This window comes from Canis lupus, chromosome 19 (genome assembly GCF_048164855.1).
Source record: "Canis lupus baileyi chromosome 19, mCanLup2.hap1, whole genome shotgun sequence".
Taxonomy (NCBI): Eukaryota; Metazoa; Chordata; class Mammalia; order Carnivora; family Canidae; genus Canis; species Canis lupus.
Genome location: NC_132856.1, coordinates 43,392,782 through 43,419,616, shown reverse-complemented (window position 1 = coordinate 43,419,616; position 26,835 = coordinate 43,392,782). Strand labels below are relative to the sequence as shown.

Here is a 26,835-nt window from a genome sequence, read left to right as displayed (position 1 = left end):
TATAGTTAAAATATCTTATTCTTTCAGAAACCTATTACCAGGCTTCAAAAAAAAGTATTAAAAATACATACAATTCTTTGTGGTCTCTTACATTGGTGTTAAATTTAAGCTAGCTTTTTAAATAATGCTAAATGAGTGTGTAGTACAGTTATTTGAAAACAGAAAATCTTCCCACTCATCGCTGGATGTATGTATGCATGTAATTTAAAAGCGGGCAGCAGGCAGCCCGGGTGGTTCAGGGGTTTAGCGCCACCTTCGGCCCAGGGTGTGATCCTAGAGACCTGGGATCGAGTCCCGTGTCGGGCTCCCTGCATGGAGCCTGCTTCTCTGCCTGTGTCTCTGCCTCTCTCTCTCTCTGTCTCTCATGAATAAATATATAAAATCTTTAAAATAAATAAATAAATAAATAAAAATAAATTAAAAAATAAAAGCGGGCGGTGGGAGGCATGGGGAGAGTGAATCTTAAGTGGGTTCTATGCCCAGCCCTTACTCGGGCTCAATCTCACAACCCCAAGATCATGACTGGAGCTGAAATCAAGAGCCAGAGCTCAACCAACTAAGCCACCCAGGTATCCCTATCGCTGACATTTTAGAAGAGCACCAAGGAACACTCTTCCATTAGACAAGAGAGATCCCACCATCTTCGTCATTCCCAAGTGGAATTTCATCTTGGGGTAATCTCATCATCTCACTACCCAATGAAAACAAAAATTGTAATTTTTAGTTGGTTCTTTAAACCCCTAAGTAGAGACCCTGTGAGAAAACACTTCTCTGTAGCCACAGAAAACTACTTTTTTCCTTCTGAAGTTCCTTAATCATAGTCAAGTTATATCCACCATACTCTGACCAATTTCCTGACTGAGGTTTAGCCCTTCAAATTTCACATATGCTTTCACAAAATAAGCAGACAGTAAGAGCTTCATGTTCAGAATTCATGAAAAGGATATATGCATCCCCACACAGTCTACCTGTGGACTATTCTCTACCAACTTTTAAATCTGATCAACCAAATTAACAGACTGTTTACTTTGCCTTCCATTAAGAACAATTAGTATTAATTCTAGTCCTAATTTTGAACTGATACTCCAGTATTGTTTAGATTATAAATTAGGGGCAGCCCAGGTAGCTCAGCAGTTTACCGCTGCCTTCAGCCCAGGGCCTGATCCCAAACACCCGGGATCGAGTCCCACGTCAGGCTCCCTGCGTGGAGCCTGCTTCCCCCTCTGCCTATCTCTGCCTCATTCTCTCTCTCTCTCTCTCTCTGTGTCTCATGAATAAATAAATAAAATTAATTTAAAAAAATTAAAAATTAAAAAAATAGATTATAAATTAGAATAGTTTTCCACTACAACCTAATTATACACCCACATATTTTCCTACTGTTGTCATTGTGAATATCATGTGAATTTAGGGCACTGTAGCTTTTCTGGAATTCAGTATATGTATTTAGTGTAACTAATCTAGGGCAGGAGTTGAGAACCCACAGCCTTGACTAGAACATGTTACTTACTTTCTCTGTATGTTATCAGATACAACCTGATAAATATACTCATCTAGAGTAATATGTATACTTCATTTTGAGTAATGTGAGCTTTCAAGATTATACTTCTCCTACAGTCAATTAAACAGTATTCTACAGACCAAAAGACTGAATCATGATTAATGGTTAATGTGAGATGGTAAGATCTCTTGATATGCTTGATAAACTTGGGTCTCAGAGCTTACCTATATTCCTGCACCAGAGATCTCTTCTCAAACCTTCTGTTTATTTTTCAAAAGATATAACCAACATAGATACAGAAGTCTGGGAAGAGGGAGTTACTGTGGTTTTTTGTGTGTTTGTAAGCTTCTGGATATTTTAAATGGCAGTTGCCTAACAATCCTGGGCACATTCTTACACTTAAGATTCAAGAAAATGTGACAATATCATAGCTACAGTGATGTGGTTAAGTAACTCAAATTATTCACTTGAAATTTAGCAAGCTCCATATGGATTTTAACTTAAGTGCATACTTTTTGGCAAATGCCAAATATATGGTGAAAGAAGAAAAACGTTTCTCCCAAAGTGAATAAAACATGAAAAAAGGTATGTTGTTTCTACTTTAATTCTCTCACTCCAGTTCCTTCCTTTCTGCCCTCTTCCCTCTCCTTACCTCTGCAATGACTTAACTAGTAAAATGACTTTTCCTGTTTAAGAAAAAAAAAAAAAACCAAACTATTCAGATCTTAGGACATAGAAATATGGTCTTTTATTTCACTCAAGACACCTCACCCTAGGAGATAGCAAGTCCTATTACAAATAGCAACAAAAATGATTATAATTCAGTCACTGAGTATTTACTTGATCTCTAATCCTAATTACTGTCTTGTCAGAGAGAGAGAATAGGCTTTTTGCCTTCTCTGTTCTAAAATAGTATCTCCATAGTAAAATGTTTCTGTCCCAACTCTTTTTTTTTAAAAGATTTTATTTATTTATTAATGAGAGATAGATACATAGATAGAGGGGGGGGGGGCAAAGACATAGAGAGAGAAGCAGGCTTCATGCAGGGAGCCCGATGTGGGACTCGATCCTGAGACTCCAGGATCATGCCCTGGGCTGAAGATAGATGCTCAACCACTGAGCGACTCAGGCGTCCCTGTTCCAACTCTTAAAAAAAAAAAAAAAAAAAAGTGTGTATGTGGGGTGGAACACTCCTGGTAAGGTTTTTTTGTTTTTTTAAGATTTTTATTTATTCATTCATGACAGAGAGAGAGAGAAAGAGAGGCAGAGACACAGGCAGAGCGAGAGGGAGAGAAGCAGCCTCCACAAAGGGAGCCCAATGCGGGACCCGATCCCGGGTCTCCAGCATCACAACGCGGGGCCGAGGATGGCGTCAAACCGCTGGGCCACCGGGGCTGCCCTTCTGGTAAAGTTTTAATGTAAATAGCTTACTTTTTTCCAGACCCATCAATCCCAAAATGGCAGGACAATGAACCACACCATCTATGTAAGATATCATTAATGAGCTAAAATACATTTTAAAAGAAAACATAGAGCATCAAGAAGAATGGAGATCTACAAGGAAAGATCTAAGATAGGTATTTTTAAGATTTTATTTTTAAGTAAGTTCTATGCCCAATGTGGAGCTTGAATTCACAATCCTAAGATCAAGAGTTGCATGCTCCACTGACTGAGCCAGCCAAGTGCCCAAAGAGCTGAGATACATTAAAGGACGTTATAATGGAGAATAAATACCATGATTGTATGAATAATACCATTTCATTAAAATGAAAAAACAAACAAACAAACAAAAACACAACACTTTGTGCGTTTTCCAGAAAGGCCTCGAAGAATGTATGCCAAAGAAAGGTTTCACAGCCTTGGCACTACTGACATTTTGGGCCAGTTCTTTGTTGTGGGGGACTGTTCTGTGAACTGTAAGATATTTCATGACTTCCCTGGCCTCTACCTACTAGAAGCCCATAGCATCCCCTAAGTTGTTAACAACCAAAAATGTCTCAAATATTATCAAATATCCTCTGGGGAGCAAAACTGCTTCCGGTTGAGAACTCCTGCATTAGTTAACAGTATTTATCTCCACAGAGGGAAGATGACAGGAGAGCAGCTGAAAAGAAAGAAAGGGCTTTTATTTTTTGCTCCTACATACCATACTTCTGTATTGTTTGGATGTCTCAGCCCTCTCCAGCATTTATTACATGTGTTAATTCTCTAGACAATAAGAAAAAGAGAATCACAAGACTACATGGCTACTGGCCCAGGAAAATGACAGAGCACAGAGTCCCAAATGATCAGGAAATACGTGTAAGCCACACTCACCTTCATGGGATTTTCATCATATGTTGGGGTTCCCAGGTCCATCTCAGCTTCATGCTCAAGGCTGGCATCATCTCCTGGGCTTTCCCAAGTAGGAGGATCCCACTGAGTCTGCCTAGAAGAAGGTTAAGAAGAGCCACACAGTCATGGCCAGAAAACAGAGAACTCTGGCACAGGTATCTCTGCTCAGATACACATAAAATACAGCTTACATAAGGAGACATAGGATAAGTCAGCTTCATAAAAAAATTCTTTTGCTATCTTTCCAGCAGCATGATTCTATCCCAAAGACATAAATCATTTTGCCCACTGTACTTCTCTAGCCAATGAGGTGGCAATGTCTACTGGGTGTTGAAGAGAGCAATAAAACCAAACATCCTATTTCTCACCTGGTTCTTAATATTCTGGAAAGAGGATTCAGCAAAATCTAAAAAGTACATGGAGTCAGTGCTTGCCTCTGCCTTGCCTCTGCCTCCCCTCTGCAGATGAACAGATCAATAGTGACTGTACCTAGCATGTACTTGGAGCAAAACAAAAAAATCACAACACACTCCTTATAATCCTTGGACATGTGAGAAAAACTGTTCCTTGTTTTAGGAGTCTTCTTGTCTGCGGCTTTGCCCCTTTAATGACGGATAGCATGGAAAAGACTTCAGGTCAAAAACTTGTCCCCTTGGCTCAAAATATTCTCAACTGACTGCAAGAAGGGGTCTACCACGTTAACTCAAAGCATGTGCTTTGAAAATACACAAGCATAGATTTTTTTTTTTAAGCTAGATCTCTTTTAAGCTAGATAAAAACTAGAAGAAAGTTCATGTTCAAGAGTCTGAAGTCAGCTGCCACAGGGAATGCTACAGGGAAAGTCACTTAAGATGTCAAAAGCCTCAGAGAACCAGCAGCCTGTCAGGCCAGTCCTCCCACTGCGGTCTTCTGCTCTCCTACCACACCATCTTTATTTATTTTTTTTTTTTTTCCACACCATCTTTAGTTGGCAACATCACAGGCACTTGATAAAGCATAAAGGAAAATATGGGACTATATGAAATTCTTAAACATTACAAAGACATTTACAATACTCTTGATAAAGAGATCTAACAATAATGGCAGAAAATGGGTAGATGTCCCAAACAAGCAATTCACAAAAGATGTAAGTGGCCAATAATTTAATAAAGACAGTTCACTTCAACCATAAAAGAATTAGAAATGAAAATAAAACTTTTCATCTATTAAACTTATAAGATTAGAAGAAACTACATGAAGGCAATACTGTATTGTATACTTTTTGTGGGAGTCTACATTGGTACAATTTTTTTTAATGGTAAGCTGACAATAATTATCAGTTTAAAATGTCGATCTCTTTTGACCAACAACTTCACCTCTAGAAATCTATTCAAGAAGGTAGGAAGATTAGTGTCTCTAAGAATGTCCAGGGTTGGAGTTATATATAAAACAGTGAAAATCCAATAATGAGGGTGGGGTTAAATAAAATTTTGTACAGCCATACAAGATAGCAGGAGTTGGCAGATTTTTTTTCTATAAATGATCAGAGTTATGTATCTTTAACTTTGTCAGCCATATGGTCTCTGTCACAACTACTCTACTCTGCCACTATGGTGTGAAAGCAGCCACAAACAACTTCTAAATAAACAGGGGTGGCTGTGTTCCCCCAAAAACTTTATTTACAAATACAAGGACCTATAGGCATAGTTTGTTGACCCCAGAAACAATATAAGTACGAACTAAAAATATTGTAGTTCTATATTAACTGATAAAGTTCTATAGAGATTGGTAACAAGATTATAAAACATGTACCCCAACAACTCACGTAAGATTATACACCGATGAGTACACGCATGCACACGCACGCAGACACAGAGAGAAAGCACATATACTCACATAAAGTCATCCATCTAAAAGATATATGTATTTTTTAAACTTCTAAGTAAAAGATAAATTGGGCTTCTTACATATAATAGGGGTCATCAAACCATGGCTCATAGACCAAATCTGGCCTACTGCCTATTTTGTAAATCAAGTTTTATTGGAAAAAGACATGACCATTCATTTATGTATGGTCTATGGATTGTTTGCACAACAGTGGCAGAATTTAGTAACTGTAATAGAGACTGTTTGGCTGGCAAAGCCTAAAATATTTATTATATCCGGGCTTGTACAGAAGAGGTTTGTTCATGACCTCTGATACCTACACAATGTTAGATGGAAGTCATTATCTTTTTAAATTCTAGTTTTCTCCAAAGAGTCTTACAGATTAAAAATACACCAAAATATATCTATCTAAAAAGGACTAAAATCTAAGGTATGACATAACATTTAAGATGTGATTCTAGAAATCTAGCAGCCCTCAAGCACAGTGAACAACAGCCAGTGACACCAAGCCAATATTCAGAAATCTCCCCTTATGATGGCAGCTTCTTTGACCAACTGAAAGCTGACTTGGGATGCCCACACAGCCCTTCTTACCTTGTGATCACATGGTAGTAATAAATCTTCCCTTCTGGATCTCGGGCTGTCTTCCAGTTGGGAGGTAAGACAATGGTTTTTGGTTTGGGAGGAGAAGGGGGTGGCAGATCCAGAAGATTATTTGTCACTACCATTTCAGGCTAAAAAGAAACACACAAATTCTTGTTCAGTGACTTCTAATCTAGCTGAAGAGGACAAAGTAGCCTACTTAAGCAATATGTAAAAACATACATCCATCTCTTCTTTAAAAAAAAAAAAAAAAAAGATAAAGCAAATGTCCAATCTGGGAAATGACCAGAGGTGGCATATATGAAGAGCTATAGGGACCTATCAGAAAATTGACAGTTGGCTCCATGTTCACCATCCAAGAGATCACACTGAAAAATATTCAGCAGCTCACTACCTAGCGCAGTATCTTTCAACCTTAATAAAACCAAAGCTAGGGGCACCTTGGTGGCTCAGTGGTTGCTTTGTCAGCTTGTGATCCTGGAATCCTGGGATTGAATCCCACATCAAGATCCCCGCAGGGAGCCTCCTTCTCCCTCTGCCTATACCTATAAATAAATAAAACCTTAAAAAAAAACAACAACAAGAAAACAAAGCTAAATGGCATATACCAACTTCAGGATACTGATTAGCTGAATTAGCTTTAGATTTTTAAGAAAAAAATCTGAAAAGCAAGTATGACAGAATATTAACATTTATTCACTATCTATTTTTCTGTATGTTTGAAACTTGATATTTATATTTTTTAAATTTAATGTCACATTTCAAAAAGCTTAAAAACTTTACAATCACTGTTAGGGACTGAATTGTTTCCCCCAAATTCATATGTTGGAGCACTAACTCCCAATGTGACCATTTGAAGAGAGCATCTTTAAAGAGGGAATTAAAGTTAAATGAGGTCATAACTCAACAGAACTGATACCCTCATAAGAGGAAGAGACATTAGGGAACATGGGCAGAGAAAAAGCCATGTTCTTCACAGTGAGAAGGAAGTCATTTGCAAGGCCAAGGAGAGGCCTCAGGAGACACAAAGTCTGCCAACACCTTGATCTTACAGACTTCCAGTCTCTAGAATGGTGAGAAAATAAATTGTTGTGTAAGCTACTGGGTTTGTGGTATTTTGTAATAGTAGCTCTAGCAGACTATTAATTGATTGCTATAAGAATATATGCCCTTAACTGCTCATTCTATGTAAGCCAGTTAACATAGAATAATTTTTTCAGCTTTACTAAATTTTGCTTGGGCAGTCAAAGAGGAACCCGAGATCCTAGGCTCAGATAAAATGTGACCACTTTCAAGCAAACACAGGCCTTTGAGCATCACTGCTTTGTGTATACCACTAATCCCTGTTTCATGTAGCTGCTTTTGGTGTCCTGCTTCAGTTCCACTTCATTCCTGTAGTCCTCTAGCCTATAAAGTGACCTCTTTTCCCTAAGCTTCTGTGTCACTTTAGAATACTTCAAACCATTCAGAACTTACTAGATTACTAATCCTTCCCATACTTGGGAATGATTCTTTCCATGCCTGCACCTTTTGTGACACTAATCTCTACTCTTAGTATTATTCACTGTGATTCTCAACTCTCTTAGTGGAATGTCAGCTTCTAAGGATAGGAATGGAAGCTTATGTTTGTACTGAGAATTCCTAGAAGGGCCTAACTCACAGCAAGCCCTCAAATATCTGCTGAAAGTGTATAAGGTTTTAGCCCCCAACTATTTCAGTGCTGTCTTTACACCGCATCTCCACTAACTGTCCTACCTGTCTAAAGCCGCCATCACCCAATGGATTGCTGCAGGAGCCTTCTCCAGAACTGTCAGAGTTCCAAAGTGCTAATGTGGAAGTTATTCTGCTCGGAAGCTCAGCTGCTTCCAATGCCAGCCTCCTATTTCCCACTTCATCAAGACTGTACCACATCCTTCTTCATATGTGCCAGAATACCAAGGTTTCTCACATTACACACTGTACACGTATAGTGAGTGATGTATGTCGTTCTATACCCCTAGTCCGTGACGTCTAGTGTAGGATCATGTTCTAGTGCTCCATAAGATAAAAACAGCTACTGAGAAAATTGTTACGTTAGAAATTCATAGCAAAGTATAAAAATACAAGATCAGTTAGTTGAAATTATAAATAAAAAGGATACCAGGTGCAAAATACCTATCAACACTGCTGTAAATTTCATAATTTTTTTTAAAATGGGTGAGTAATGCTTCCTCAGGGACATATGCACTTGACTGAAACTAAGGACTACAAAAGTTAAAAAACAAAGTGGAAAAAAAAAAAAGCCCAAAACCAAAAGTAACCTTCTAAAGATGAGATACACAGCCAATGAACATTTTAACGGAAATTTCTTACTGGCTGTAAGGGCTGAGGCTGCCCTGGCGCGACTATTGTCGTCACGGCCGTGGCTGGCTGGACCACCACTCCTTGTGGATGAGCTGTGAAAATCTGTTGTCCCTGGATGTACTGGAGACTTGGCTGGGCATAACTCTAAAAGATAAAATGAAAAAATCCACAATTTAGATTTTCTAGCTCTAATATAACAGTAATTGACTTCAAAGTTGGCACGATCTTATTGGAATACACTAATTTTTAAAAACTTTCAGTAAAGAATATTTGCATACAAATGTTTAAATTCCACAATTTGGCTATCGTGGCCATTGCTGCTATTTATAGCATCGGGGTGCAGGTGTCCCGGCGTTTCATTGCATTTGTATCTTTGGGGTAAATTTTGTTGCAAACACAGAAGTTTATTTTTTAAAATAATTCCCTAGTCATTTATTTACTTTGTTTTTATTATTAAAAAAAAAAGACAGATAAAAATTAGGGGGCAGTGGGGGGTTCAGTTCCTAAGAGCTGTCCGAGGCTATAGTACCAACTGGAGTGCAGGACTTAGGATATCCAGGAGACCGCTCCCTAGGGCTCTTTGCAGAGAGCCTTTTTACTACCAACTCCTAAAAACTACCAGGTTGTTCTGACCAGAAAATATCAAAGAGAGTGAGGGATTTGTAGCAGAGGAAGTAAGATAGGGATCAAATTTTAAACTTTTTTTTGGGTAGCATTTTGTAGTCTTCAATAATACAACTCCTTCCAAAGAAGAGAGCAGAATTCATTTCATCCAAAATTCTTACCACACATGGATTCATATACTGTGCTTTATGGAGCTTAGAAAATCCTTTCGCATACATTGTCTCATTTAGTCCTGGTCAACATCAGAGGTGGGTATCTCCCACACCTGGAGTTATCTAAGAAAGTAAATGCCATGGCCGCAACTCTGGAATTAGTTCTCATCGACAGAAAAACTGCTTTTAAAAAAGGTAACAACAAGCCCCCAAAACAGCTCTGTCATCTTAAGAGATGATGACTACCAAGAGATGAAAAACAGATATCCTGTACTTAACGACAGATTTTGATTCTACAGACTGAGACTCTACCACATAAAACAACTTCAGAGGCATATATAGATAAATACCCCCAAACAGAAAATACAATCATTTCAAATGATACCAGTAAAAAACCAAGGAGTCTGAAGAGGCCAATGAAGCTAACAAGGAGATTTCTGGATGAGTAAGTACTGAAAGGGCACAGAGAAAAAGAGGAAGAATACAACAGAGCTGACCCTTGAACAAGATGGATTTGAACTGCATGGGGCCACTTATAACATGGATTTTCAAGAGTATAGTACTTGTAAATGTATTTTCTCTTTTTTAAAGATTATATTCATTTATTTGACAGAGACAGAGCACAGGGAGTGGTGGAGGGAGAGGAAAAAGCGGGATCTCCAATGAGCAAAGACCCTGGGAACACGAACAGAGCCAAAGGCAGATCCCCAGTGACTGGGCCATGCAGGTGCCCCTATAAATGTATTTTCCTTATGATTTTCTTAATGTTATTTTTCTCTAGCTTACTTTACTATAAGAATATAGAACATAATACATGTAACACACAAAATATGTGTTAATCAACCATTTATGTTATTTATGTTATTGGTAAGGTTTTCACTCAACAGTAGTTAAGTTCTGAAAGAGTTAAAAGTCATATGCAAATTTTGACTGGGAGGGGGGGACTGGTGCCCCTAATGCCTGCATTGTTCAAATGTCAACAGTACTTGATTCAGTGTTCTAGAGCAGCTTAATCTACATAGATCATAAACCAGACTCAATGTTAATTGTCAAAGTAGAATTATCAGAATATCACAAAACAGAAATGCTTTCATCTTTAGGTATTTGGATATAAGATGGGAAATTGGTGCAACATCAAAGATTTTGTAGAAACAATTTTTTTTTTTTTTTTTTTTTGGTAGAAACAAATATTTCCCAGCCTAATTCTGGTCCCAAAGCCTAAAATCTGGTTAAACCAAAAAGACTTTTTAATGCTGATGCATACCCAGATAATACTGAATCAGAGTTCAGTACAAAAGGATACCAGCAAAAAAGGTGATCAAATACTGTTTAAGAAATTTAAAAGTATAATCTCAAAGGTGAAGTATAAATAATTCTTTAAGTTCAAAACTCCAACTTCGCTAAAAATAAGCCATAAAACAAAACATATCTGAGTTCTAGTGTATGATCACCCATTATTTGCAAAGTAAATTTCTAAGGGCCCTAATTAGTAGGAAGTGCCCTGAAGAATGGATACAAGAGGCAAATTACTTTGACACAGAGGGTTTTATATGTGCTGGTAAATCTGATTTTTTTTTTTTTTAAGATTTAGACACACAGAGAGTGAAAGAGAGAGAGAGAGAGAGGCAGAGACACAGGCAGAGAGAGAAGCAGTCTCCATGCAGAGAGCCTGACGCGGGACTCGATCTCGGGTCTCCAGGATCACACCCTGGGCTGAAGGCGGCGCTAAACCGCTGAGCCACCCGGGCTGCCCTGGTAAATCTGATTCTGAGTAAAAACAGTTTCTGGGAGTTACCTGGGTGGCTCAGTAGGTTAAGGGTCTGTCCGACTCTTGGTTTTAGCTTAGGTCATGATCTCATGGGTGTTGAGATCAAGCCCACCTTGGGCTCTGTGCTCTGTGGGAATCTGCTTAGGATTCTCTCCCTTTGCCCCTCCCCCTACTTGTGCATGTGCCTGTGCACCCATGCTCTCCTCTCAAATCAATCAATCAATCTTAAAAAAACAAAAAACAAACAAAAACCGTTTCTGGGAGGCTGAAGAGGCAGTAAATTGATAAACGTGTTATCTCCAGAGTGATCAGGAGGTTAAGCACCCAAATCTACACAGAAAAATGCTACTATTTCAGAGGTTAAAAATTCTTTTGACCATCAATGAAACTTTGCTCCTAGAGAATTTGTCTGACAAGATCAGAGTTAGTAAGGCTCATCAATGGAGATACTTTAAAGGACCTGATTAATGTGAAGTCAAGCTATAGATTCTTTAGCCTGAACACTCTGGCTCCAAATGCTGTGTGTTAACTTCTGAACTGAAATGGCTTTATCTAGCTTGATTATTCCCTGTATTTACCAGATGAGACTCCAGACAAATTTCACCTGTTTTTAAAATGCAAACATATATTTAAAGGATAATAACTGATCATCAGGAAAGAATGTAATAACACATACTGGAAAGAGCTTCTAAAGGAAACACCAAAAATATCTGAATAGTATCAGCCATGCTGGACTTAAAAAAAAAAAAAAAAGGTCATCCAATATAGCAATAATCATTTAGAGGTAAAGTGTTCAAAACTCAGACTGTCAAGAATGAAGAGGAAAATGAACATTTTTCAGAGTTCTATAGAATCTATCCAAACCACCTGATAATCACATGCCAATGCCAAAACTAACAACAGCAATAAAAAGGGGAAATAGGTTTGCAGTACCACTGAGGTTCATATGAAAGATGTACACATTTGTGAAACAAACAGCATATGCCGATCAAATTCTCTATCTGCAGGGAGAAAATCTGTAGGAGACTGGCTCTCCCCTTCAAGAGACCTGAAATTACACAAAAGCTAGTCTCTCAAACATAAATCCAGTCTACAAATGTCTTTAAAATGAGATTTCTCATGGAAATTACAAGAGAAATCTAAAAAGGTTGAAAATGTTACAGAATGGAAACAATTATTCTGCCTTCACTTCTAGAGAGGGGAAAAAAATCACTATTACTTTATATCTGAGTTACTTCACTCTGTGATGTGAAAAATTATAGTCCTTAACACTGTATTTTTTGAGATGTGATTTAGTATGACTTTGTAAGAATAGGTCACTTTGTAATGTCACAAAACCACTATAAATCACGTGGTCTCAGATGAAATTGAGCTTTTATGTTTAATAAGCAATTGTGCAAAAAATGAAAGTCGCCTTCTGATCACACATCTGTTCTAAATGTCAAAGATATTGCATACATACACACTAATCTGTATTGTATCACATCACATACTACCTTCACTGTCGAAGTTATCGTATCTTGCAAACTCTCAGTAGCCCAATTCTGGTACGATCAATACCACACTAGAACACAGACCTCAAGGCCTCATCCTGGAGGTCAGATCTTTAGACCAAACACCAGAGACAGGACCATGAGTAGGAGCATTTCACACCCCACTAATGTCCATACTCTCTCAGTATCACTAAGGTAACTGAATATAATTAAACCTTCAAGGTACATTGTGCTTTAAATCTATCATTATTAGTATCCATTATCCATGCAAACTTCAACCACTCTGAGGCATTCAGCTGATTTCATAGATATGAAAACTAAAACCAAAGAATATAAACTAAGTGCCCATCTCCAAGACATACATTAAATGATGGACAGGGAGTCAAAACACATACACACTACCATGTTCTACGTTTCTCATCACCCAAAGCCCAGCATCATCTCTGATAACTAATCTCACAGAGAAGAAATGACAGTCTGGACCATCTGAGTCCATTTATCTACCACTCTAGCACACACAAAATAGATTAGGGAGCAGCAAATGACTCCTTGGTAGGAACAGAATGGAAAACTGTAAGCAAGCAAAATTGTGACGTTTGAGTCTTAAGGTTGTAACTAAGCCTGAGAGAAATCTTTTTCTTGGTGGGATGGAAAAAATAAATCCCATTTTAGAAGGATGGCTAAATGACCAATGACCTTTCTTCTGGGAAGTCTTTAATAGGTATCCTCCACTGCTGTTGCTTTGTCTCTAAAACCTAGGTTAAGAACATACTTCAGAATAGAAATGGGACAGAAATAGACTATGTTTTGATATCTGATACACATTCTCAGGAAAAAAAAAATCAAAATGAATGGCTTGGTCCAAGAAAGAATACAACAAGACAGCAGAAGTTAGAATCTTAAGAAATTAAAGAGGGGTAGCCCCGGTGGCTCAGCAGTTTAGCGCCGCCTTTAGCCCAGGGCCTGATCCTGGAGACCCAGGATTGAGTCCCACATCGGGCTTTTTGCATGGAGCCTGCACTCCCTCTGCTCTGCTTCTCTCTCTTTCTCTGTCTCATGAATAAATAAATAAAATATTTTTAAAAATGTTTAAAAAAAAAGGAAATTAAAGATACTTAAAAGCATTCTGTAGAAGGCAAAATTAAACATATAAAAAGATAAACAATACTTAAAAAATTGATACTTGATGGCCAATAACACCCATTTTCTTTCTTAAGATTTTTAAGTAATCTCTACACCCAACTTGGGGCTCGAACTCACAACCCCAAGATCAAGAGTCGCATGCTCTTACTAGCTTAATTTAGCACTGTAACATTCATTTTAAGCCAAACATGAAACAAAACAAAACACATCTAAGGATGTTCAGTGCAGTGCTATTTATAATTACGAAAAGAACTTTTAAATGACTATCATCCCCTGGAAATGGTAAGCAATGATTTGATAAGCAAATGGGATATTATATAGCCATTAAAATGTGTAGGTACACACACACATAAAAATACAGAGTACTTTGGAAAAATGGTTAAGAATCATGTTAAGTAGAAACACATAGGATAGTTTCAAGTCTTCAAAACTATAAATACATAAACTATATAATCATGTGGATAAAGAGATCATACAAAATGAAAGTAGTTCACACAGTTAAAATTTTAGGAATTAAACATGGATACTTTGTCACAGCTTTGCAAACTAAATTTTGATGCAGTTTCATCACAAAAATAGTAACAGAAATAACATAACTGATCAGTACTAAGTAATGTGTGCAGGAAGTATCCTTGGGAGTCTCCCCCATCCACAGTAATTCACCTTTAAGGAGTGATAAGGAGTGATGTGAGAGATGATGGGGAATGTAGTGAGGATGATGCTTTATACAGTCTTCTTTTTTTTGTTCTTTTAAAGCTTAAAATGTATTGCTATATTCTACAGAAAAGAAACTTGATTAAAAAGCACAAAAATACACCTTGAAAAATAAGATCAGTACACTCAACTTTAAATTTAACATTACTATTTCCTACCATAGTGATATCCTTAGGCTCAGTGCATCAGAGACATTCTGGCAAATCTTGTGATGGTAAACATATAGAGGGTAAAAAAAATAATATACACGCTGGGTCTAAGAAGAAAAGGAGAAGCACTCTCCTGACTCAATGACCATGACAAAGGGTTCTCCCATCATAGGGATATAAAAGCATAAACTGTATATTATTCACTGCCCATAAGCAAAAAGGAAAGGAGTACCCAAAAGCCTCTCTGATCTTGCTTTGGGGGAAGTCAGCTGGAATGTTGTAAGACGTCCTGCTGAGAGGTCCATGTGATGATAGAAAACCAAATTAACAACCATGTGAGTGAGGATGAAAGTGAATCTTCTTCCATCCTCTGCCTAACCTCAGATGACTACAGCTCTGGTTAACAGCTAGACTGTTATTTCATGAAAGACTCTGAGCCCAAACCAGCCAACCAGCCAACCAGCCAACCTGCTTCTGAATTTCTGACTCACAAAGATTGTGAGATAGTAATTGCTAGTTGTCTTCAGCTGCTAAGTTCTGGAATAATCTGTTATGCAATAGTAGATAGCTAATATATATACAATTGATTAATATATAAAAGCAAACAATGGCAGGACTTCCCCTTTGCATCAGATTTAACACCCCATAAACAGACTGTAAGACAGACAAGAGATACCAAAATTAGTTACCTGTACAATTGGTGGAGTTGTCTGTGAATAGGGTGATGTCACACCATAGACAGTTGGACAAGTTTGTCCTTGATAATATATGGTTGCTTGAGACTGTGCAGGAGAATACTGCTGCTGGACACTGACAGACTGTTGGTTTGAATCCCAAACACCATAATTTTGTCCTTGGACTGGGCCTGGGGCTGGCACTGGCAAGACAGTGACGCTGGAGTCTTGGTGTACCACACCATCATTTTGGGCCACATACTGTGAACTGGAAACTTCCACAGGGGCTGCCACATGTGGCACCACTGGCACAGGTGGAGGGGCAGCAAGGGGTTCTGTAGAATGTCCCACCAAGGGTTGAGAATGATCGTAAGGAGCAGGAGAACACACGGGGTCCATGCTGGGTGTGGGGAGGAGCACCTTTCCAGCATTAGGGTTGCTGGGATCCACATAGGCCTGCATGGGATAACCTGGTGGGTAGCCAGCGAAGGGGTGATGAGGGGCATTGTAGCCAAGAGAGTCATAGGGCAGTGGAGACGTCATTCCCAGGGTCTGCATCTGCTGCTGTTGTTTCTGAGCCTCCCGCTGAGCCACCTCTTGCTCAAACAACTTCCGACGCTCCTCTGTAGAAAGTTTATTGCGATCTTTAATTCGTACTTTCTTTTTAGAAGTTGGTGTATCATATCTAGAAAGAAAATAGGAAGAGCATCACAAATGTTCTTCCCTAAATCAAGAACATAATAATAAATCTTATGTCACTCAATACTAAGTCATTAATCACACCAACTCTAATTTGATATTGGTTAAAAATCAGTCAAAATTACTTAAGGAGTCTTGCAGATAAAAGAGAATCCCAAGGAAATATTTAGATGAAAATAATAACTTTATCTTTATTCTCATATTCTAGAACTTCAAATTAAAGATATGTATAATATTCTAAACAGATTCTTCTTTATAGTTTTATAGTCTTCTATACAGTTCTAAGTCCACAAATTCTGAAATTAAAACAAAATACACTAATAAAAGCTATAAAATTAGAGTCTGTCTGACCACATACATTTATGACAAATTCAACAGAAGGCAGTTAAGTGAAGGATGAGAATGCACACATAAAAGTATGGGGAGTTATATTCACCTCCTCTTCTCTGTGTAATACCAAAAATAATATTTTACTACTAAGCCTAATGCCCTGTGATGCTTTTGACAAGGCCCACTGGAATCCATCAGCTCTAGCATTCACAAGAAAAGAATAGAGGGCTTAAAAGAGTCTGTTGTGAAGTTCTACGGAGTGAATCAAACTTAGGAGAAAGTGCTCTTGGCAAAAATTTTAAAATGACAACTAATTTCAAGAAGTCTCATTGCAAAGAAATATCTAAGAACAGCTTCAGACAACAACATAACATTTATCCAAACTACAAAAAACATATGGTCTAAAAAACTCTTAAGCTGAAAATTTCCCTTAAAGTGTTAATGGGATGGTAGTATCCTTAGTTGCCTGGCAAAAACAAATGCAAACAGTCTATAGAACAAAACATCTTAAATCCAAGCTTCAGGGAATTCCCACAGATCAAATTTTAAGGAGCATGATGAGTTCATCAGAAAATAAAATTATAGGGATCCCTGGGTGGTGCAGCGGTTTGGCGCCTGCCTTTGGCCCAGGGCGCGATCCTGGAGACCCGGGATCGAATCCCATGTCGGGCTCCTGGTGCATGGAGCCTGCTTCTCCCTCTGCCTGTGTCTCTGCCTCTCTCTCTCTCTCTCTCTCTCTCTCTCTGTGACTATCATAAATAAATAAAAATTTAAAAAAAATTTAGAAAATAAAATTATACATGTATACATATAAACAAATGAGAGGAAGAAACCCACAAAAACTACTGGTACTGGAACTGTCTAATACAGACTACAAGAAACATTTAGTATGTTTAAAAAAAATAAAAGAGGCTATTAAAAATATCACTAAGGAATGGGACCATAAAAAACAACCAGGTAGATTTGAAAAAGAACCCCATGAAACACCTAGAAAGGAAAAAGAATGGAAATTAAAACTCAATTATCATATAAAATTGAGCATGCACATATCTGACAATCCAACAATTCTACTCCAATGCCCAAGAGACTCTGCTGCATATGTACATCATAATTAGATAATAGCACTACACTTATTAGAAAAAGCTTTACAACAAATGTTACACACAGCCATGAAAACGAATAAACTGACACATACAATTGTGGATAAATCTTAACAATATCAAGTGAAAACAAAGTACCCTCAGATTAAATGCAAAAGAGCAGCCTTTTTCATAAAGTTAAAAACTAATATATTATTCTAAAATATATATTAGATGACATAAAATGCTATTTTTTAAAAGGCCAGGGTATATTGAAGACAGGATGCAAGGTAGTGTCATCTCAAGTAGTGAAGACATCTCAAGTAGTGTCATCTCAAGTAGTGAAGACAAGGGATAGTATAGAAAGAAATGGCTTAGCTAGATTTATATGATGGCTAAAATCACAGCACAAAAGCATTGTATCATACGGAGAGGTTGATGCACAGAAATGATAAGTGTTATAAACCAAGAAATAATCCAATATTCAATTCAAAGTCCCTAAGATCCATGGTATGGTTAAGCAAGAGATCAGCTCTGAAGAGAATTAGTACCAGAGAAGATGATCCTCAAATTCAAAAAGCCCAACGAATTTCAATCAACGAAAAAGAAATCCTCATATAAACATAGGGTAGGGATACTACAGAACACCGAAATACGAAGAGAACATCTAAAAGCAGACCAAGAGAAAAAAAGCTAGATTACTTAAAGAATGACAACTGGACCAAGAAATTTCACAAAAGCAATAAGGGAAGTCAGAAGAATAACAGCTTCAAAGTGTTCAGAAAAACTTGTAAATTCAGCAAACCTTCCTTTTAAGAATGAGAGTTCACGTTCACATAAAGACTCATGCCGGGATGCCTGGGTGGCTCAGCAGTTTGGCACCTGCCTTCAGCCCAGGGTGTGATCCTGAAGACCCAGGATCGAGTCCCACATCAGGCTCCCTGCATGGAGCCTGCTTCTCTCTCTGCCTGTGTCTCAGCCTTTCTCTCTGTGTTTCTCATGAATAAATAAATAAAATCTTAAAGAAAAAAAAAAAAAAGACTCATACACATACAAGTCTTACAAGTTGCAGCAGTTACCTGGAAACAATCCAAATGCCTATCAACTAATGAATCCATAAACAAACTCTGGTATACCTATCCAATGGACTCAATAATAAAGAGGAACTATGGGGACACATAATACCATGAATGGCTCTCAAATGCAATCTGCTAAGTGAAAGACACATCAAATCCTATCTAGAGTACGATGCCATATAGATATCTATCTATCTACATAGCATTCTGGAAAAGACAAAATCAGAGGGTCAGAAAGCAGAGCAGAGGCTGACTGCCAGGAACTAGGGGTAGTAAAAGAAAGGGACCACCTACAAAGAGCTCAAGAGAATTTTCTGAGATGACAGAACTATACATATATCATGACTGTGGTGGTGGTTACTTAACTGCATGCATTTGACAAAACACATTGAATTATATACTTAAAATGGACTATTTCTGTAAGTAATTTATATCTATTGATTAAATAAAACTGATTTTTAAAACTGAGGGTGAGGGCAGCCCCGGTGGCACAGCGGTTTGGCGCCGCTTGCAGCCCGGGGCGTGATCCTGGAGACCGGAGATCGAGTCCCACATCGGGCTCCCTGCATGGAGCGTGCTTGTGTCTCTGCCTCTCTCTCTGTCTCTCTCTCTGTGTTGCTCATGAATAAATAAATAAAATCTTTAAAAAAATAAAAAATAAAAAAAATAAAACTAAGGGTGAGCAACGCAAACAAAAAAAAGATTTTTTAGATAAAAACTGAAAAATAAGATGAACAAAACGTCACCAAATGAAATCTTTTAAAGGAAGGTCTGAGAAAGAAGAACAAAGAAACTGATAAATGTAAACAAATTTGTAAGTCAGTTTGTGTACATATAAAAAATTGACAGTAACTGATGGGTAAGAAGGAGCAACAAGAAATTATAATCCTGGACAGTAACAGCATATAAATTGGGAAGGCTGAATGATTAAAGTATCCTAAAGTACCTATGCTGTTCAGGATATTGATAGGCTTTAGATTTTATTAAAGTGAAACAACCAGTTAAAGAAATGCCACAAAGAATTTTTAAAAATCAATCAGCTATGAGCTATTTATCAGATGCAGAAAAGTTGAAAGTAAAAGGAAGGAAAAAATACATATTGGTTAAATCCCACCAACAGGAAAATAGCGTACTTCTACTAACATCAAATGAAATAGACTCTAAAGAAAGTCTCAATAAAATTCTAAGAACTGGTATAAGAAATTTAATGAAACCATAATAGTATTTAGAACCAGATTATGATAAAACTGCACTAGTTCAAATAGTACTTATCGAGAAATTTAAATCCTTACACACTTTCCTTTGAAGGGAAAAATGTTAAAAATTAATGAGCTAAATATGCCAACTATTCTAATTAAAAATGTAAAACAATGTATAATAAGCCCAAAAAAAGGAGAAAATAAAACATGACCAGAAATCAATTTCCAAAATAAAAAACTGTTATTCTGTGATTTGTACTGAAGGAACTGCTAGGTACTGCTAGCAAAATAGCAAGACTAAGGCAAAAGGATTAGAAAGGAAGGAAAAACAAAAATTTACATGATGTGGACTACTGACAAAGAATAAAAGATAAAGGGCAAAACTCCTTATACTTCTGAAGTATCAGTGAAGGGTTCTGTATGGTCACCGAACACGAGATCAATATACAAAAGTCAACTGCATATCTACACACCAGCAACAAGCTGAAAATTTAACAAAAATTAAGGCTTTCAGAAATGAATATATCAAGATACCAATGTCTTTCTGGAGGAAACTATAAACAAGGAGATAATGAAAAACTTAATCTCTATTTAAAATATAATATTTTATATATATTTATATATAAATATATATTTTATATAAAATATAAAAACCTAATTAGAGAATATCTGAATACTCAATTTGAACATAGGAACAGGAATACTCAACACTGTAAGGATGTCAAGTCTCCTCAGAATCATCTTGGGGCAGGCAGGTGGAGGGAGTGGGAGAAACCTAACAAGCAGATCCTAAGGAGAACAAGTCTGAGAAAAGAGAGGACATCCCAGAAGACTAAGTAGGGGTTTGCCCTACTTGCTATATCAAGACTTAATATAAGCTATAGTCACATTATGAGCCCCAAAACAGATCCTCCCACATATGAAAACTTACTGGAGATGGTACTGCAGATCAAGGAGAAAGGATGCATTTTCAAGTAAATGGTGCAGACAACTGGGTATTCACTCAGAAAAAAAAAAAAAAATGAAACCATATCTCTATCTCACAACACAAACAAAAATTAAGTCCCAATAAATTAAGGACAAGGAAAAAATAAGTATCATCACCTCAAGGATAGGGAAGACTTTCTTAAAACAGCACTAACCATGAGGAAATATACCATGCATGTGATATATTCAATTACACCGTAATTAATAAATTCTGTATATCAAAAGACACAGAAGAGTCAAAATACAAGTCACAAACTGGGAAAAGATACTTGCAAAAAATACTGCCCAAGCAGAATTATATTTAGAATATAAAGAATCCCTAAAAAATAAATACTAAATGAACAGCACATATAAAAAGACACTTCACAGAAGAGAAAACAGAACTGGCCAATAAAAAATGACAAGATTATTAAATAATCTATTTAGCAATTAGGGTAATACAATTTAAAATCACAAAGAATTTACTATTATAAACCCTGACAACTCCAAATAAAAAATTCTGATAACTCCATTATATGAGTGCCACATTTCATTTTTTTCAAAAAAAGAATTTAACTTCAATTTTTTAAAGATTTTTTTTGAGAGCGAGAGAGGGAGCACATGAGCAGGGGGAGTCACAGAGGGAAAAGCAGGGAGCCTGACATAGGACTTGATCCCAGGACCCTAGAACCATGATCTGAGCTGAAGGTAGACACTTAATCGAATAAGCCACCCAGGCGCCCTCAAAAATAATGTTAAAAGAACTTCTCTGGATGAATGTTTTCTAGTCCCCAGTGGGTGATCAAGTGGCTTATTTTTCTACAAGCACTGACAAAGACAGCCTCTGACACAGGAATCAATCAGCATTTTGACTGGTGTGGCACAAGATTCACTAGAAAACAACGTACTGGCTTTAGAAGAGTTACCATTATCTTTGAAGAGTTGTCTCCCACCAACCTCTACTCCCCTTTAAAGAACATACCTTTGGCTCCTCAAATAGTATTTAAATGTTATCAAGTAGAAAACATTCAAGTACTAAAAATCCCCTAGTCTTCACTGTCGAAAGAGATTCTATCTCAATATTTATCAGTAAAACTTTATACTCATTCATCAAGAGAATATATTTACTCGAAAACCCTTTGGTGTCCAAAATCAGAATAATTGACTTGGGAACTTTCTGATCGGCTCAGAAAAGAGATAACTCACACAGGCCACTTACCTGTCATCTGGCCTTTTTGTTCCCCTCTCATAGGCAGAAGAAGGTGGTGAGAGAGAGCCCCTTCGTTTCCTTTTCTCTTTATTTTGAGTTTGCTTGTCTGGGTCTCTCTCTCTTGACCTGTTAGGAGTCTTTGGGGCAGCTGTTTGATCTCTGAAGCCAACAGCATCCCTTCCTCGTTCAGTTACTAAGGGAAAAGGGTTTTTAAAAATTTACTTGGCAGACTCTTCTCCATCATGATAGCACGTCAACTGTATAATACAATTTCTTTCCAACAAATGGATCTATGGACTCCTCCCTCATAGACCCATCCTGAATTTGGATGAGACACAAGGTTTTATGTGTATGTGCACTCTACTTCCTGAAAGTCTCTGCCATGAATTCTCTTTTCCACCTTTCCCAACCAACTGTCAAGCCTTCAATGCTTCTAACAAGTTCTATGGAACACACGCAAAATATTCCCATTACCTTTAACAAGGCAGTCTGCTTGCAGTTCAAAATATAAAAGCCTTCTATTGCCCCTGTAACTCTGTATATTTACAATTTATAGAAGAGCAACATGGCATGCTAAGCTTAAAAATCTCAAAGGGAAACAGTCTCTTTAATTTAAAAAAGGTGGGGGGAGGAATTAGACAATATTTTAAGAACTATCATTTCAAAAGGAAAATATTTCAAACACAGATGATAATAGGTAATAATTCAGGAAGTTATTAAAGCCAGAGAGCTCCATCTTAAAAAAAAAAAAAAAAAAAAAGAATGCCATCTTCCTACTGAAAGATAATACTATTAACTTTTTCTATTCAGCCTCTTTACTTAGACTGGTCCTCACCCAATTCCATTGTCACTGCTCCCAAAAGCTGTGTTAGGTATCACTTTTCAATGACCACACCTCCTACTTTCTCATCTCCCTAAGAAGTCTAAATCTCACCACTGAATATTTCAACATAAATTAACTGGTACTACATGCTGCTTTGTGTTTGTTAGCACTGCTACCTGATTAATCAGATTGCTCTCTTCTAGAAAGTATTTCTTATAAAATATCTCTCGTAGCACAAAGCAGATTCATGATAAATATCAATGGCTTTTTCTTTTTCTCACCTCAGAAAAACATGCTATTAATTGTTTTCTTCCCTAGTAGCAGGATTAGGTTTACATATGCCATTCTTGGTGTTCTTCTGTTAGTAGGTCAAAAACTCCATTTATTTGCAAAATGGTTGATCAATGGCCATGTCCAAGCATTTGTCAGTGAGATGCTAACAGAACTCATCTATTCCACAAACTGGTAGAAAATGCTATACAATTAAAACAACTGTTCCAGCTCATAAGGAATTAGCACAACATCCTTTTGTGAAATACTACTACCTAGTTTCATCTGAGTCTGCCCATGACTATTCTATTTCCTTCTTAAAACAAGGTTCCTTGCACTGGTATTAACTTCCTTAAAATGCAGCTATTTCTTCACTATATCCTGGTAAAACAAGAAAAGGAATCATACTATTAGTTCATATTCTGACTCTGCATCTTAGAATATGTGAGGTACAGAAGTTATCTCATTTATTCAGGCCAATTTTTCTCCTATTATAAAATGACAGTAACGCTAGACTATATATTTCCCAAAATATTTTACAGTTCTTAGGAATTTTAAAAGTTCTAAGTTCTTTAATTGCTTGACATTGATGGGTAACAATAGAAGCCAGGCTTTAACTCTAAGTATTTCTTTAAAAAGCCTAACTACTGGGGGGAGGGGGGCACATAAAGGGAGAGGGAGGGACTAAAGTTAGCACACAAAAGATTCCTGAAAAGATTCCTGCTTCCTGAGAAGATTACAGTCACCCATTATAAACAATTTTCAGAAGGCATCTCTCAGAGGGCATACCAGACTAGGTATTTGCAAAACACGGGGGGGGAAACCCTTATAGGTATTTAAGTTTTGCCCATGATGGCTAATGCTTTCAACCCACTGAACCCAGAAAAGCTAGCCTCTGATCATCAAGTTTACAGTGGTGCCACTGGTTTTGCCAACCTGCACTACTCAACACTGCCTTCTTTCTTATGGGAAAAATTCTCTGCACTGTATGGATGTTTGGCTATGAAAAGACTAAACCAATAGAGTTAAAAATATTCAAAACAAAAATAAAACCCCAACAATGATGCAAAGTATACCTCACAGGGCTTTAACCTATAAGATTATTTAACCAGTAAGATTTAAGATTATGAAAAGCTCATGTCAAAAATACAGAAAAAAGACCAAAAACAAAACAAAGAAATAAAAAGGAAAAAAAAAAAGCCAAAAATATGACCACACTGGCTCATTCCCTCTATTTATATTGGGTCAATACTGGAGGGCTCAAGAGATTGACAATAGCCACAATAATTGACCTATTGTTTCCATCTTTAAAGAAGCATATTGATATTGGAAACATAACTAAGTGGTAAAAAACAGAAACCAGACTACCATGGCCTCCCTGTTATCTTTTCTGTAATAATGATTCTTTTTCTTTTTCTTTTTTTCCTCCAAGATTTTTAAGTAATCTCTACACCCAATGTGGGGCTCAAATCCACAGCCCTGAGATCAAGAGTCACACGTTCTACCAATCTACCCAGTCAGGTACCCCTGTAATAATGATTCTTAACTTTGTGAGGGATCAATGACTTCCTGAGAATCTGATGAAAGTTTTGTATTTTCCCCATAATGTAAATAAAGGATTTTGCATATAAACATCTACAGGTAAAGACACAAACATCTAGGAATACAGGTTTAACAATGCTTGCTCTAGAGAAACAAATAAATGGAAGAAAAGCTACTAAAAGCCATGACTTCAAGGAAAGCAACAACACAGTTAGTATAAAGGGACATCTCCTTTGGCAAAAATTCACTAAGAAAGTATAAAAAAGCAAGTTTCCAAACTTTTACACCAAATATTTCATTTACCTAATTACATACTGTCTGCTAAAGTTCATATCATTTACCTCTGCATATTTCCAAAAGAGTATTTGTAAAGCCATATACACAGAGTACCTCTGAATACCTACTTGTGTTCTCCTTTTCAGTTTGACTTTTCTTTGGAATTCGATACACCTCCTGGAAAAATAAACCAAGAGAAGGGTTATTGGTGTGGAGTAGAAGCAGAGATTGTGTTGAAGCTGCTTAATTTCACATGGCAACAAAGGAATAGGAATGGGCTGGTATTTAATTATTCTCCAAAATTTGACTTATATCTAGCTTTAAATAAGAATAGATTCTGATTTTAAAAAAAAAAAAAAGATGGATTTCTTAAAAGTAAGAAAAAATTTGTAGCCTAGAGGCTACACACACACACACATTTTATCATGTATATTTACGTTTTTTTAAAAAATATTTATTTATTTATGATAGACAGAGAGAGAGAGAGAGAGGCAGAGACACAGGAGGAGGGAGAAGCAGGCTCCATGCTGGGAGCCTGACGTGGGACTCGATCCCGGGACTCCAGGATCGCGCCCTGGGCCAAAGGCAGGCGCCAAACCGCTGCGCCACCCAGGGATCCCCATGTTTTGTTTTTTAAACATCAAAAGACTTGTATGATTTCATTAGCCAAATAGAATAAATAACTGGGACATTATATTTCTAGCAGAAATATACTTCCTGATAATCTTCACTTCTGTATGTTTTCTGCCTATAAAATGAAGTCATCTATAGTTTCTTTACTGAGAGTATTCATAAGAACAATTCTAACTTCTCACTTGCCATCTCTACTTAAGGGAAGAAGGGTGAGTAATTACTCAGCTATATAAAAAACATCTCAGAAAAACTATGTGTAAAGACAATGCCTCTTATTTATATTTTTCTATAAATGCAAAACCAACTTGGCTAATGACCAAATGTAACATTTACTTTCATATTTTAAAAAAAGAAAAGCATTAGATCATCATTGCTCTTGAAACAGCCATCTAATAGTATACCAAAATTGTTCTTGACAAATGTAAACTATGTTTTTAAACCCTGACTACCTTTTCTCATGTATAAAATCTAAGGCTTAGAACATGTTCTGTTTCCTGACAATTCCTCACTGTTCTAGTCATCAAGTACTCAACATTTACTTATCCAGTCACTTTAGTAAGTGGGCAAATGGCAAATCCACACATCCTCAACAGTATCTATCACGATACTCCTCCTTTAGAGTAATCTCATAATATAGACCATACCTGTATGATTTGGTAATTCCATTTTTTTTTTTTTTTTTTTTTAGCAATTGTACTCCAAGAAAATAAAAGAATTCCTCTTTCCACATGATTGTTGGCTCTAGCATATTTGTGGAAAATAAGAAATAATCCACATGCTATACAACTGACGAAGGGTCAAGATTTAATATTCAGTTGCAATTACAGATGACAAATACAAACCAGATACTGGGGTAATCTATATGAATATAGGTTTTTTAGAAAAAAATCCTTCAACTCTCCAGGCATGCTTATAAATCACCTAATAAAGATGATTATTGTAACTAGATGTGCACCTGTGTGCTAGGTATCATATTAAGCATTTCAAAGCATTACCTTTTCTGAGTTTCAAAACACCTCTATGAGGTAAGTACTATTATCTCCATTTTACAAATGGGAAAACCTACTTAAAAAACTTGGCAATCTGTCCAAGGTTATGAGGCTATCAGATAGTATGACTCCACAACAATTTTATCTTCTGTACAAGATGACACAGGATATGGTGAACAGTCAGCACTATTTGGGAAGAAGTACTACTTAAGGAACTTATGCATAAATGTAGGTGGCATCCTCTACTCCCCTAACCCCTCTTTCCTATGTAGGACTTCCATTAGAACTGTGATTCTCAACTCTGGGTGCACAATTAGATCATTCCAGGAAACTTTCATAGAAATACTGTCCCTGACAAATAAACTCTAAAATTCCGGGC

General features: G+C 37.0%; 1 protein-coding gene across 8 annotated transcripts in view; it reads right to left on the bottom strand.

The window, feature by feature from the left end:
- Positions 1-26,835, bottom strand: part of SETD2 (SET domain containing 2, histone lysine methyltransferase) — a 125,245-nt gene that overhangs the window by 15,724 nt on the left and 82,686 nt on the right. For 4 of the 8 annotated variants that reach the window (XR_012012059.1, XM_072786432.1, XM_072786430.1 and 1 more), the window contains 6 exons: positions 24,963-25,011; positions 21,933-22,116; positions 15,380-16,049; positions 8,657-8,791; positions 6,296-6,435; positions 3,818-3,929 (listed from right to left, as the gene is read on the bottom strand). Coding sequence is in view for 3 of the 8 variants with exons in the window: in XM_072786432.1 (XP_072642533.1) it covers positions 3,818-3,929; positions 6,296-6,435; positions 8,657-8,791; positions 15,380-16,049; positions 21,933-22,116; positions 24,963-25,011 (1,290 nt within the window). In the remaining 5 variants the exon portion in view is untranslated. Of the gene's footprint in view, positions 1-3,647; positions 3,710-3,817; positions 3,930-6,295; positions 6,436-8,656; positions 8,792-15,379; positions 16,050-21,932; positions 22,117-24,962; positions 25,012-26,835 lie in introns of those variants that run through there. The other 4 variants (XR_012012058.1, XR_012012060.1, XR_012012061.1 and 1 more) reach the window with 4 other exon arrangements.